The sequence below is a fragment of the Anas acuta genome, chromosome 4 (genome assembly GCF_963932015.1).
Source record: "Anas acuta chromosome 4, bAnaAcu1.1, whole genome shotgun sequence".
Classification (NCBI taxonomy): domain Eukaryota; kingdom Metazoa; phylum Chordata; class Aves; order Anseriformes; family Anatidae; genus Anas; species Anas acuta.
In genome coordinates, this window is record NC_088982.1 from 9,523,701 (window position 1) to 9,537,544 (window position 13,844).

At 35.4% G+C, this 13,844-nt stretch overlaps 1 protein-coding gene across 3 annotated transcripts in view; it reads left to right on the forward strand.

The window, feature by feature from the left end:
• HTT (huntingtin) overlaps nt 1–13,844 on the forward strand; it is an 83,549-nt gene that overhangs the window by 19,101 nt on the left and 50,604 nt on the right. For 2 of the 3 annotated variants that reach the window (XM_068679762.1, XM_068679763.1), the window contains 14 exons: nt 85–449; nt 2,255–2,378; nt 2,657–2,775; nt 3,721–3,832; nt 4,229–4,369; nt 5,116–5,274; nt 5,356–5,453; nt 6,964–7,103; nt 7,913–7,976; nt 8,378–8,478; nt 9,825–9,971; nt 10,886–11,006; nt 11,206–11,282; nt 13,477–13,628. In XM_068679762.1, the coding sequence (XP_068535863.1) occupies nt 85–449; nt 2,255–2,378; nt 2,657–2,775; nt 3,721–3,832; nt 4,229–4,369; nt 5,116–5,274; nt 5,356–5,453; nt 6,964–7,103; nt 7,913–7,976; nt 8,378–8,478; nt 9,825–9,971; nt 10,886–11,006; nt 11,206–11,282; nt 13,477–13,628 (1,920 nt within the window). Of the gene's footprint in view, nt 1–84; nt 594–2,254; nt 2,379–2,656; nt 2,776–3,720; nt 3,833–4,228; nt 4,370–5,115; nt 5,275–5,355; nt 5,454–6,963; nt 7,104–7,912; nt 7,977–8,377; nt 8,479–9,824; nt 9,972–10,885; nt 11,007–11,205; nt 11,283–13,476; nt 13,629–13,844 lie in introns of all 3 variants that reach the window. The other variant, XM_068679761.1, reaches the window with a different exon arrangement.

A 13,844-nucleotide genomic window follows, 5' to 3' on the forward strand; every position in this document is an offset into this window, starting at 1 on the left:
AGAGCATAGTATTTTAAAGATGCTCGTGTAAAGAGTGAAACACAAATTTAAGCGTTTGGTTGACCTATAAATGTCTTTTTGCAGCTTCTGTGAAGGGCGAGATTACCAGTGAACTAGCTTCTTCATCGGGTGTATCAACAGCTGGGTCAGCAGGGAGTTCAGCTGCTGATCCTACTGGACACGATATCATTACCGAGCAGCCACGTTCTCAACATACGTTGCAGTCAGACTCTGTAGACCTGACGAGCTGTGATTTGACAAGCACAGCTACGGAAGGGGAAGATGATGATGTGCTTAGTCGAAGCTCCAGTCAGATCAGTGCTGTCCAGTCAGATCCCACTATGGACTTGAATGACGGTACACAGGCTTCCTCACCAATTAGTGATAGCTCTCAGACTACTACAGAAGGTCCAGACTCGGCTGTAACCCCTTCGGACAGTTCTGAAATTGTAAGTGTGCAGCGGGCAGAGGGGGGATCCACTTCAACTGAGGGGCCTGACATATCTCAGAGTTCTTCCATGGAGGGCCCAGACTTGGATTCCTCTCCTTATTCGTCTTCTACTTTTCCATCCTCAGCTAGTAACAATGGAAAGGTTAGCAGCTCACACCCCCATTGGAGAGCTTGACCTCCTTTTAACACTTTCACTTGAGCAGTAATTAAAAACTACAAGGCTCTAATCATTCTGTTCAGTGGGTAGGTCATGCGAAGACAAGCATCAACAGTTTGTCGCTTACTGGAAAAATGCCAATATCAGAGGCTTGATATAAGTATATGCTCTGAATAATGTATCCTTCAGTTTGTATAGATCCATTAATAATTGTTTGGGTGCAGAAGAACTAATGGAAGTGTTAAAGGGTGAACAGTCATACTTGGAATGCTAAAGGAATACTTTTGAAACCTAACACTTCACATTTTCTTCTGCCTGTGCTTTTTCACTTGGCAGCACAACTCATTTTTATTCTTTTTATTCCATCGTACAAATTTCTCCTATACTCAGCAAATATTGCATGATTTACTAAAGAAACAGATACCTAATAAACATCTGAAGTATGCATACAGTACAGCTATGAGATTTCTTTTAGGCAAGTATATCCTGAGGCAGTAATTTAAAAAAAAATAATAAAGGGAAAAAATCATTCTGGAAGCCAGAGAAAAATGCACAAGAGGAAAAACTTAATATTTCATTTTTTTCCAAATATTGTTGAACTTTTGACTGAAGTTGATAGTTTGAAAGAGTAATAGTCTTTTACACCTACAGAAGATAGTAAACTTACAGTTATGACAAGCAAATACTCCTACAAATATGAAATAGAGGAACTAAAGGAGTGATGGTACTTGCATTGTCTCTGAACAAAATGTAGGCAGTGCAGAGGTCAAAGTGTGCAGACATTTAAAGGCAAGTTACAGAGATTAACAAGTTGTGCATATTGCAGATTCTTGTCAGACTGTTGCATGTGTCAAGTTTCATAATATTTATTAACTGTAATTACAAATTATTTTTTTCTCCAACTGACAGGCTAAGTGGCATCCCCTTTATCCACATGCAGGCTTTTTAATGAAAGATTTCAAGGTGCTTCTTCAGCTATTCCCTGAATTTATCTTGTATTTCCTGATTAAAAAAAAAAAAAAAGACAGTAAAAAAAACCTTAAGTTTATGGTTACCAATTTTTAGTCTTTTATGGTTATTTTCCACAAGTATCTACTGTCTGTATGCTGTATTGGTCAAAATCCTTTCCATGTATGTCCATTTTAGCACTGATTTAGGATGAAGGGATTAAAATGAGTTCAACCTCACCTGTCATTTTTAAAAATTCTACATGTGTGTTGTTTGATTTTTTTTTTTTTTTTGTCTATTCACAACGAGTGAGGTTATGGGAGAGTGTGACAGCAAGGAACAAGTTTGATTTGTGACAATAAAGGTATCAGTTTTGATTTGTAACTAGTGAGATAATTTTCTTTGGAATAAGGAAGTGTGGTGAGTTGTAGAGGAGGTATTGCACTACATGCTCAGCTTTCTCAGTGCTCACATCCAAGTTCATGGCTTAACTGGGAGACTCTCAGATCTAACCATGTCCTGTTGCGGCTCAAATGCTGGAGGAGGGAGGGAAGCTGCTTTGGGGCCTGCACGCAGCTGTACACTAATCTGTCAGGCTCACATTTGCTTTCAAAGTATTTCTAGATTACTAACACTGCATGTTTGAGTGTTATTACTGTGTGTTAAGTTATTTTAAGTAGTGTCTTTGTACTCTGTAGGTTTTGGAGGGTGCTGAAGGACAATATTCTGGAATGCAAATTGGGCAGCTGCAAGATGAGGAAGATGAAGCTGCTAATATTCTCCAGGATGATTCATCGGAGTCTTTCAGAAATTCTTCTATTGGTATGTTGATAAATAAAGGAGGAGAAAAAATACAGAACTGGTTACACCTTTAGGGCAGATATTACAGGTGAATCTGTTATTGTAAGAGACTGAAGACTTAAATGGAAGTGAAAAATAAATAATTAGGTTGAAATGTAAAATAAATATATTTTAACGCTTCTAATGAATAACTTGTTTTGATCACCGCTAATTTATTTTTCATGTTTATAATTAAGTTCAATCAAAGTGCTTTTAATTTGCATCTAAAATAGTGTGTAATGAATTGCCTTCTTCTAAAGCTCTTCAGCAGCCTCACCTGTTGAAAACCACGAGCCACAGTAGGCAGCCTTCTGATGGCAGTGTTGATAGATTTACATCAAAAGAGGATGCAGCAGATCCTGGTGACCATGAGAATAAGGTGAGAAGCTGTCACGGTGGTATGGTTCAAAGTCTGAAACAACTGTGTGTTGTTTTTTTTTTTTTTTAAAAAAATTTGTGGATGTGTAAATCGGTGATAAGCATGGGTAGCATATATACATAGTGTACTTGGCTGTAGGTCAGGATAGCTAATGTTGACTAGTAAACCTGAGCTGTAACTTGAATTTCATTTAACATAAGGTGAATACACAAACTTTTATACTGAATGCCATTGCCAGCAAAACGAAAACAGATAACATTTTTAAACTGCTGAGAACACAAACCTGTTTTGTCTGTGTGTTAACAGTGTACACTCCTACCTGAAATATCTTTGCACTGGTTGCTACCTGTGTAGGTAACTTTCATCTCCTCAGGAGTTATGTATGTCTTTCTTACTCTTTGAGCCTCTCTTTCTGCAGAGGGGCTTCTCTGATGGGTAATCATTTCCTCTTGTATTTCTCTTTAGTATTGGACCTTATTCTGTGCTGGGTCAAGAGACACTGGGTTTATTGGAGACAGAAATTAGATTAATTTGGGCTAAAAGCGCAGAATGTTGTCAGCCTTCTTTGAAAACAAGAATTGCTTTTCATGTAAAGTTTCCAAAGATCATTGGTTGGTAACAACAAAAAAAAAAGACATCAGACTCCTCCTGATGTAAACAGCAAGTCTAGGTAGTTCAGAAAGTATACAGAATGATTGTTGCTTCTCTGATTAAAATTAAACCAGATTGAAATCTGATGCTGGAGACTTTCCAAAAACTTTCCAAAAAACGTTTTAAGAAAAATATTTTAAGACCTTCTTTTGGAATATGTATTAAACACACTTCATATTGAACCTCTGAAGTTTTGGGAATGTGCAGTATTTCTAAAACTTGTTATGCTTAATATTTTGTTTAAATTGAAGATTAAGTTTTATTTATATAAGATTTATGATTTGCCTTCAATAGCCATCCAGGATAAAAGGAGATATAGGCCACTATACAGATGGAAATTCTGCTCCTCTAGTGCACTGTGTTAGACTTCTGTCAGCCTCTTTTCTACTTACTGGAGAGAAAGGAGGTAAGTTTGTCTTTAACACTCATTGGTTCAAAGCTAAAAAGTTGTAAACATTATTAACTTACTCTGATTTTCTAAGATCATATTATTAAAGAATTCTGGTTGTTTTTTTTAACAGTCCTTTTTTAAATGAACACAGCAGAGCACAGAGAAACCGAGAAACAGTTAAATTTATGCAATTTTTATGATGAATCCAGTTTTGAACCATTTGGCATATGACGTATTACTGTCATCTTGTCAGATGCTCAATTCCACTTACCATTTGTAAACTCTTGTGAGATAAACCTCTAGGGCTATTGCGCATGTGAACCCTTTTGTGGGGCTGTATTTTTTTTTTTTTTACAGAGAGCTTTTAATACTTTAGGGAGCTTTTTAAAAGTTTTATTTTCCTTTTCCCAGCTTTAGTTCCAGATAGAGATGTGAGAGTCAGTGTAAAAGCCCTGGCAGTCAGTTGTGTTGGAGCAGCCATTGCCCTTCACCCTGAGGCTTTCTTCAGCAAACTGTATAAAACACCCCTTGAAGCAATGGGAGAAGAGTATGGTATGTTGTAGTTCAAATCTTCCTTTTTAATAATGTCTTAGGGCTTCCAAGTAAGTAAAGCAGCATTTACACTGAAAACTCTTTAAATCCAGTTTAATATTTGCAAACAAATATTGCACCAATTTATATTGATACGCTATCTGTGCTAGTGGTGTCAGTTACAGAGCCAGTGGAAATAATGTTATTGAACATAGCGTGTATGGTGATTTTGTTTATTTTTGCTAATAAGAGTTAAGCTTTAGTGGAAGAACTTATATCTTTAGGGAAGTATTTTCTTTAGCACAATTGCTATATATAAGTTGATTGTTTCCCTTATAGTTTCTTCTAATTTATTTCAGGCCGTTTTTTAGCTGGTTTCTAAGTCATTTGGTTCATTTGTATGAGTAATACAATATAATTTTATGAATGGTACAGTATAATCAATAGAGACCTGGAGAATTCAGCTGGTTTGATGCTGATAGAAGCAAAGGATGGAGTGTTGACCAAAATCTCTTTAGATTCACCAGAGCATTTTGGGTACAATCACAATAAAATGTTAGTGGTTTTATATGCAAATCTTGGTGTGAATGGTGTGATTGTGTGTATTACATGGAAAAGATCTCTGTAAGGTAGAACAAAGAAAAGCTTAGTGTGAATATGCTGCTTTTGATTTGTGTGATCAATACCTTCACTGAAACATTTTTAGGGATCAGTTAAGTCTAAGAGTAGTATCTTTAAAATAAAGTAGTTGCAACTTGTTTTCTTAGAGGAGCAGTATGTATCAGATATTCTGAACTACATTGACCATGGAGATCCCCAGATTAGAGGAGCTACTGCTATTCTCTGTGGAACAATTATCAACTCTATTTTACTGAAATCCCGCTTTGATGTGGAAAAATGGCTAATAAACATCAGAAGCTCAACAGGTAATGAAGTTTTTTAAGAGTCTCTTTTTATGTGTGTCCAAAACTCTGTTGTTTCATTATTTTAAATTCCTTTTTTGTTAGGAAATCTCTTTTCCTTGGTAGACTGCATACCTCTGTTACAGAAAACGTTGAAAGATGAGTCCTCTGTAACATGCAAACTGGCTTGTACAGCTGTGAGGGTAAGCAGAAGTAATAATTTACTTGCACTACCAGAGATCACAGGGGCATTACTCATTGTCTAGGATCCACTATGCTCAGGTGTATAAATATCAAACAAAAAAGACTTCTTCCCCAAGAAAGTTTATTGTGAAGTATATAGATTCAGGCACAGAAATGTTGAACAAATAAATGGAAAATAATTATGTTGGTTAGATCATGTATCGGTATAATATAAAGCTATTCTCAGTTATGATAAATGCACAGGTATGAGCTATAATGTTCTGTTAACCAGCGATAGGATGAGTGAACTAAGTATGAAGAATATCGAAGCTAAACAGGGAAGTTTGAACGTTTAGCACCTGGTTATAGCCTGTATTTAGAAGTCAGAAAAGAAATGTGACAAATGACAAGTGAAATGATTATTTTCTGAGATAGATAAATAAACATATAAATCTCAGAAAAGTAAGTGTTGTAAATTGGGTGAAAGATTCACCAGGTAACTGTAGCAGCTGAATTTGTGAGTGGAACTTAGAGCATGTGATGTTATTTCTGTAATAAAAAAAAACTCTGGGGAAGTCGTCCTTTTCAACAGGAGGGATTTTTTCCATGATCAATTTTCCAAACTCCCCCCCCCCCCCAAAAAAAAAAAAAAAAGTAGGAAAAAAAGTAGGAGAGAGGACAAAATGAAGCCCCAGGGAAATTAATGGGTCAGTGAGGCAAAGTGTAAAATGCAGATATTTGATGGATAAAATTATGGTTTCATGTGATGATAGGAGGGGTCTGTGATGCAGCTGGGGGAGGGAAATCCAGCTAGTGAAACAATGCTATTTCTTTCAACTTCTGTTCCATTATGTTCCATTATCTTATTAGCTATGTATAATGGTTTCACTTAATATATATTTTTTTTTAAAGAAGACTTCACTAGGTATTTCCCTGTTTATATAACATATGCTTGTCAATTTTGACTTTTTTTTCCCCTCTAAATAGATAAAGTTGCCTGAATTCATGCCTTCAGCAGAAATATTCAGAAACATTTTGGGTTGCTAATCTGCAAACAGGAAAGCGTGTTTTCATGTAGTAAAATAAGACTTCAAAGCTTTAAGGTTCTGCAGTGTTTTCTAAAAATCGCACATTCTGCATGTTGTTGAAAGTCGTTAAAATGAAGTATGGCTTGTTCAAAATCCAGAAATTGGAGCCAAGTATTTAAAAATATTCTGTGAAGTTATGCGATACAGTTTTTGAACAGATAAAAATATAGTGCTTGTGCTCATTTTGCCCCCTCACTTTTTTTTTTGGGGAGGGCAGTTGTCCTCTGATCTCTGAAATTTCAATTCCTCTCTAGAGTTTAAATTCAGGAGAAGGTTTTAGCAGTTTACATGGGGTTGGTGTCCTGGCCTTGAAAAGTAGTACTTTCTCTTGATCAGTAACTATTTGTTAGTATTTTAAATAAAACAGATGGTTATAGTCAAACATACTTTGATTTAGAAAACCTCTTCTGTAATATAACTGGAATTTATTTATTCTTTTTAGCATTGCATCATGAGCTTGTGTAGTAGCAGTTACAGTGAACTAGGTTTACAATTAATTGTTGACCTCCTTACGCTGAAGAATAGCTCATACTGGCTAGTAAGGACGGAACTTCTGGAAACACTTGCAGAGGTAGATTTTCGGTAAGTGTTTATATTTTTCCATGAGCATTGTAGCTGTTATGCAAAGTGGTTGTGTGGTTGTGTACAGGATACTGGAATCATAACGAGGAGAGGTTTCTCTTCTGAAAAATTAACCAGTTTCATAAAACTAGTTTAGAACAATCATTTTTTCAAGGAATATGTGAATTTCTTTGTGAAGTTAGAGCCTAATAATACTGTATAAAAAAATTTTAGTTTGATGGTCTGTTTACCATGTTTCCTGTAAATCTGTGATAAAAGGGAGCACATATAATCTGGGAATTAATTTGGATTTCATGTCCAGTTGTTTGTGTGTGTCTTTTTTTTTTTTAATTAAAAAGTTCCTGACATGTTCTCCAGTATTGTGAGCTCTCTTAAAGTTCATCATGTTTTGTTACACTGAAATAACAAGACTTTACTTGCATTCCCTCCTTCTCTACACGCTCTTCTGAGCCTGAAAAAGAAAAGTTGCTTATGCAAAAACTCCTTATCCGTAGCCATAAAATTGGGCTCTATCTGAATGGTGATGTTTATTACAATCTTTTCAAAACAGTCTGATTTCACTGTCATGAAAAAAAAAAAAATCAATGTGTAAATGTATTTTAATTAAAGTAATTCTTCTGCTGTGCAATCCGGATAGTGGTTTAGCAAATAACTTGCCTTTCTTAAAGGCAGCCAAAGGTTGCCTTTACTTCTCACATTTTCCCTGCAGTGGTGTTCTTACAATATAAACAAAAATAGCACTCAGAGCACTGAAGGCAGAAATAACTTAGAATGTTAGCTACTGTATCCTAAACTCTTTTTTATCATAGGCTAGTCAACTTCTTGGAAGGAAAAACTGACAGCTTGCACAGAGGTGTTCATCATTATACTGGTGTAAGTAAACAGTCATTATATTGTGTTTCTGGATTAAGGTACCAAGGTGATTTTGCCAAATAGTGTTGACAGAATTTAATTTTAAACATTGTTAGATGGTTTAGGTATGCTTTGTATAAATGAGTTTCATTGTCTGACACTTCTTACAATTGGAAAGATGCTTTACTACTAAGATATAAATATCTTAGTGTTCTCTGTGTTTTGTCTTGATTGTTTTTTTTTTTTGTTGTTCTTAAAAACTTCTTAGCATTTCTGTATCTAAATAGTATTTTTAACAGTTTGTGGTAAAAATTATTTTACAGAATTTTATGGCAGAAGAAATCTCACTTGTTAACAGTCTTGTAGCAATCTGATCCAATAATGAAAATGCTCAATGAACTTTACTTTTTTTTATTTTCTAGCTACTAAAACTGCAGGAGAGAGTGCTCAATAATGTTGTAATCTCTCTGCTCGGTGATGAAGATCCAAGAGTGCGACATGTGGCTGCATCCTCATTAATGAGGTGTGTATGTATCTTCTTAAAAAAAAAGTTTAGAATGTTTATGCATATTGTGTACGTAATAACTAAAATAACCTCTTAGTGTAGTTTTTGTATTTTTATTTAAAGAAGGGAGACTAATGCAGCTTTATGGTATCTAGAGCATGCGTCATTCTGAATGAACAGATAATCATGCTTTGCACAATTAAAATTACGTTTAAGTATTCCTCCCAGAGGGTCACTCTCAGTTTAAACTTCTAGTTAGTTGTCTTCATGATGGAATGATTTGTGCAGTATCCTTGCAGACTTAAAATGTTCTAGTGAGTTGTCCTACTAACTTTCATGCTCATTGACTGTAGTAAGGTGGTTGATTCTGTCCATATAAAGGCACCAAACAGTAAAAAATTACTTGGTAGCTGGTTTATTGGTATTCAAGAACTTAAGTTTTATGTTTAAAGAAGTTAGGAGCATTTTATATTGAATTCCTGGAATTTTTTTTTGTCAGAGGTGTCTCTTTCCTAGTTCTTCAGATTATTAATTGCTGTCCATTCCTGGTAATGAATAAGTGACAGTGAAACTTTAAAAATTGTGCTACTGAAGAGCATACCGTATTGCAGAAAGAGCTTAGTGGAGAAATTATTAACTGTTGCATCATAGGTAGTACTAATTGTTTTTATGCAGGAACTTGCTTTTGAAATTGAGTTTTTTTTTTTTTTTTTTTTTGTTAAACTCCAACTTGTTACTACTCAGTTTTCCACGTGTTCATGCTGATTCAGTGATAAAGTCAGAAAAGCATTAAAGTCAGAAAAGACTTACCTGGCCAAGAAAGTTGCTGCTAGCTTCCTAGAACCCCCTTGAGTGCCAAATACGGGCATTCATTGGAAGCATTGTCAACAAACTTAAAAATAAATGTGTACTGTGGGGTTTTTTTGGTATTTATTATTGTCTAAGTCAAAAATGTTGACAACCTGATTTTATTGTGTTTAAATTTTCCAGCATAGAAAATCAAATGATGGAAAAAATTTTGGGGGGTAGAATTGTTTTTCAGTTGATACAGATAACCGTGGAGAAAATATTTGAGGAGAAAGGGGAATACTGAGAGAACAACCCTAGAGAAGTAGTTGTTGTAATGTGTATATATAGGGATCTAAAAGAGAATTTTTTGATGTGTGCATAGGAGTTTTTTTTTTTAACTGCTTGATCACAGTAGAGACCAACTGTGTAAAGATGAATTCATTGTAATGTTTAGCACAACATGAGTTTTAGTAAGGACTTTTATTTCCAATTTGATGTATGCAATTGGTATGTGCAGCTTTCTGAATTGTAATTACAGTTCTGAATATTTTCTCCTTTTGACAATTGTCGTTAAGGCTTGTTCCAAAGCTGTTTTATAACTGTGATCAAGGACAGGCTGATCCGGTGGTGGCAGTAGCAAGAGACCAAAGCAGTGTCTACCTGAAGCTACTAATGCATGAAACGCAGCCTCCATCTCACTTTGCAGTGAGCACTATCACCAGGTATGTTATGTGACTTGATTTTAAAGGAACGTAGAGACATTTCAATTCATGATGCCTAAAATTGTACTCCAATCCTGCAAATCTATGTGCTTATGCATTCTCTTTCCAAGTGGTAGTAGCATATGTGGTAGTTTTAGGCTGCATGGAAATGGACTCTGGTTTAATGGATAAACTGATGTGCGAGTTACATGCTCACTCATTAATTATATGGAGTCATTATTCTGTGATAAACTTCTCTTCATCCCAAGGTCACCCTGTATGTCCATTAAATAACACATCTGATTTAGTGACTGTGGTTGCAGAAGTCTGTATATAATTCAAAATGAAATTCTGGTTTTGGCAGTGTGGTCTTGTTGCTGTGTTTTTGCTGCCAACGGTACTTTCCTAAACTTTCCTGTTTACTTCTCCGTCTTAAAGACAGTCTGAGTTGTGTGTATATATGGAGACTCTTTGCCCCCATATCTATCAGATACAAGTTTTTGACTGTGTACATGTTCCATACATGACCTTGATGATTTGACTCGAGGTTTATGTACTGTATTTTGGAAACAAAGCTTTGTGGAGATGCACAAAATAGTTATTTCTCTACAGCAGTAATCTAAAGTTTGTGAACATGCAAAAACGTTAGAGAGTATGATCAAAAGCAAAGACTAATACTATACTGAGGAGGGGCAACTTCTGGAGAACCTAGTTAAAAGTTGAGTTTCTGTTTGCTAACAAAGAAATTTGATTAATGAACTGTTTTTCTTTTGCTAGTGCAGAAACAAAAATATGAAAATATAATTCAATGGTAGAATACGTTCTCATTACATTTCAACAAGCTGTCTATAGTAACTTAGGCCATAATCATTTTATTGTGGTATGTTTTAGCTTTTCAAGTACATGTTTTAGTGCTATAAATATTTTAATTTCAGAACATATAGAGGCTACAATATGCTGCAAAGTCCAACAGATGTCACTATGGAAAACAATCTTTCAAGGGTTGTTGCAGCAATTTCCCATGCATTGACAATATCCACTACAAGAGCACTTACAGTGAGTTTTCTTAGTTGCTATAGCGGCTGACTTTTTTTTTTTTTCTATCCTTATTTTTAATTCCTGGGTATATGCATCTGCAACTTTGGTACTGTGGCAATAGTAACATATTTAAGTCTCACTCTTAAGATATTTTGCTGTTGTTGTTGCTAACTCTACCAGTGATGAAACTGATTCATAATTGGTGTTGACTTTTCAGTTTGGCTGCTGTGAAGCTTTGTGTCTTCTCTCCACAACGTTTCCAGTCTGTACCTGGACTGTGGGATGGCACTGTGGGTATGTTCCTTCATCCAATATTCAATCTTCTGAAATTTGTGCATGCAAAAGCAGAGTACACTCATTCAGATGTCAGAAGTCCTGGCTCAGGTATTTGCTGTTAAATTTATCTTAGGAGTTATCAAATAACTTCATGCCAAAGTGTGTTGCATCTGGCTATCAATGTGCTGTGCCACATGAGCTGTAAGACTAGCTGCTGAAGATGGGCACATGCGGACTGTTTTTTTCAGTAGACTGAGCATCGTGTTCATCTTTCTTCACTGCTGTCATTGTTTTGGTTCGCCTTTTGGAGAATTATTACGAAATGTTACCAGACCTGCTGCCTCTGCAATTCTTAAAACTTGTGTCTGTATTTGCCAGATTTGCAGAGGTATACATGTAGTGATCTTCCTTTACAAGAATGTTCAGGTCATGCCCTGTTAGAGTTTATGTATTTCATCATTAGTTTATCCGATCTTCATATGTATGCAATTATTTATTCATATGCATTCTTCTCAAAGATGTTCTGCCATTTCTTTGTCTGAGTCTAAAGAGTTACCTACTCTTATTTTACTCTTTATTTTACTCTTCTAATGTCCTGAAGCTCTATTGCAAAATTTGATCTTTTGCTGTTATCTTTTTAAATAACCCTTCCCTTGCTTGTCATCAAGTCTTTCCTTCTGTTTCTGGGCATAGGCATGGCATGCTCAGTATATGTATTCTAAGAGATGTCTTGTCACAGATGACTAGGCTGTAGGTCAGTGAGAAGTGAAATAAATTTGTATGTGAGCAACGCTTAGCTGGAAAATAAAATTAATACACAGTGCTTCTAGGAGCAGTGCTGGTTATTTAGTAGTGTGTGTCTGTCTGGGTCTTGTTAGTGCTTCTCATCCAAACTACTTACCACCAATTTTAGAACTATGCCCTTTATCCTTTCAACTTCTAAGCTAGTTTGCTTTGTTTTGAATATTCCTTTCTTATTACAGACTAGCAGCAATATTTCTTCTGTTCTACACAGCTTAAAAAAAAATAATCTGTCTGTCAGATGCAGCTAGCATTCATAGCTGATGCAATGGCATAGCCTTTGCCCTGTCCTCTGATTCCTTCTTTAAAAATTTTGATCCCATATTCGTATTAATTTGACTGATAATTTTGTTTTTGTTGAATGATGTGAGCATTCATTGTACCAGATAACTAGAAGCCTGAATCCGCTATCTTATGGGAGACATGAGAATGCTACCACAATTCTTTTGTCTTGAAGTATTGGTTTTCCAATGGTTTAACAGCCATTGGAGAGCTGCTGCATACCACCTGTGTACAACTCAACATGTATTAACTCATGGGATTTTAATTTTATGTAAAGTAAGCAACACTTGCACATGAAAAAAGTATTTTAATGGGGTGCACTGTAATTAACTGTGTAGCTTTGTCAAAAGAATAGCTAAGCTTAGTGTACATTTTATTTCATGAAAATTTTCTAATTGTATTAAACTTGAGCCACTAGATTAAAATACTTTTGAATTAAAAAAAAACACTAAAAGAAACCCTTTTTTCAGAAGTTGCATAAAGTCTTTTCCTGAAAGAAAGTTAGTTGTATTATGGAAGTCTTACATGTTTGAAATCATGTATATGATTCACGTAGTATTCTGACAAACATATTTTGGTGAACTGTGCCTGGTCTTCTTGAAACTTGGTTTGTGTGGGGACGGTCCGATTCTAAAATTATCTTGAAGGAAAATATGGAAGGCAGCAGCAAATTAAAAACTTGGATAGAGCCCACCCATAAATCTAGATGATTTGTTGAATCACAATTGATTATATTCTTGCCACTTTGTAAAGTAACAAGATACTATTTTAATGTTACAGTTTGTTTCCTATCCCTGCTATGAATATTAGTAAGCCCTTTAATTGGTGATGGTTCAGGACCATAGCAGTTAGCAAGTAAATATTGAATTCTTCCATTTTTCAGTAGATGTCACTAGCAGCTTTGATACTTGTTATTAAAAAAAAAAAAAAGCAATAGCTCTTCAAGAATACAAAGTGTTGTCAGATTTCTGCTGCAAAGGTTTTTTTTTTTAAAAGCTACTCATATGTTAAATGTATAGCTCTACAGTACTGATTTTTGTTTTTAAATTAGTAGTCTGTTTAACTGTTAGTGTTCTTGAGACTTTAAACTTCTCAAAGAGGTCATAACATGCCAAAATTATACTTCTAGTGTATCCCAGCCAAATTCTTCAGATGAAGCTCAGAAGGGCTGCACTATTGGAATGGCAGGCATGGTCCTCTCTCTTCTTTCATCAGCATGGTTCCCGTTGGACCTTTCTGCCCATCAGGATGCTTTAATTTTGACTGGAAACTTGCTTGCAGGTAAGGCAGAACAGAAACTTGTAGGAACTTGTATCTAAGAGTTGGAAATATTTTTGGAAGTTAGGCCTTGTTTCAGCTGAACAGATGAGTTTCGTTCACAGCTGCTAGCTAGAAATGTACATAAGTTTCTGTTTCCCTGAGAACCAATACAGTAACCGAGATGTTGTCATTTCTTCCCATTTGTCTCTGTGCTCTTCTGTAAGTTGAAAGTTCTAG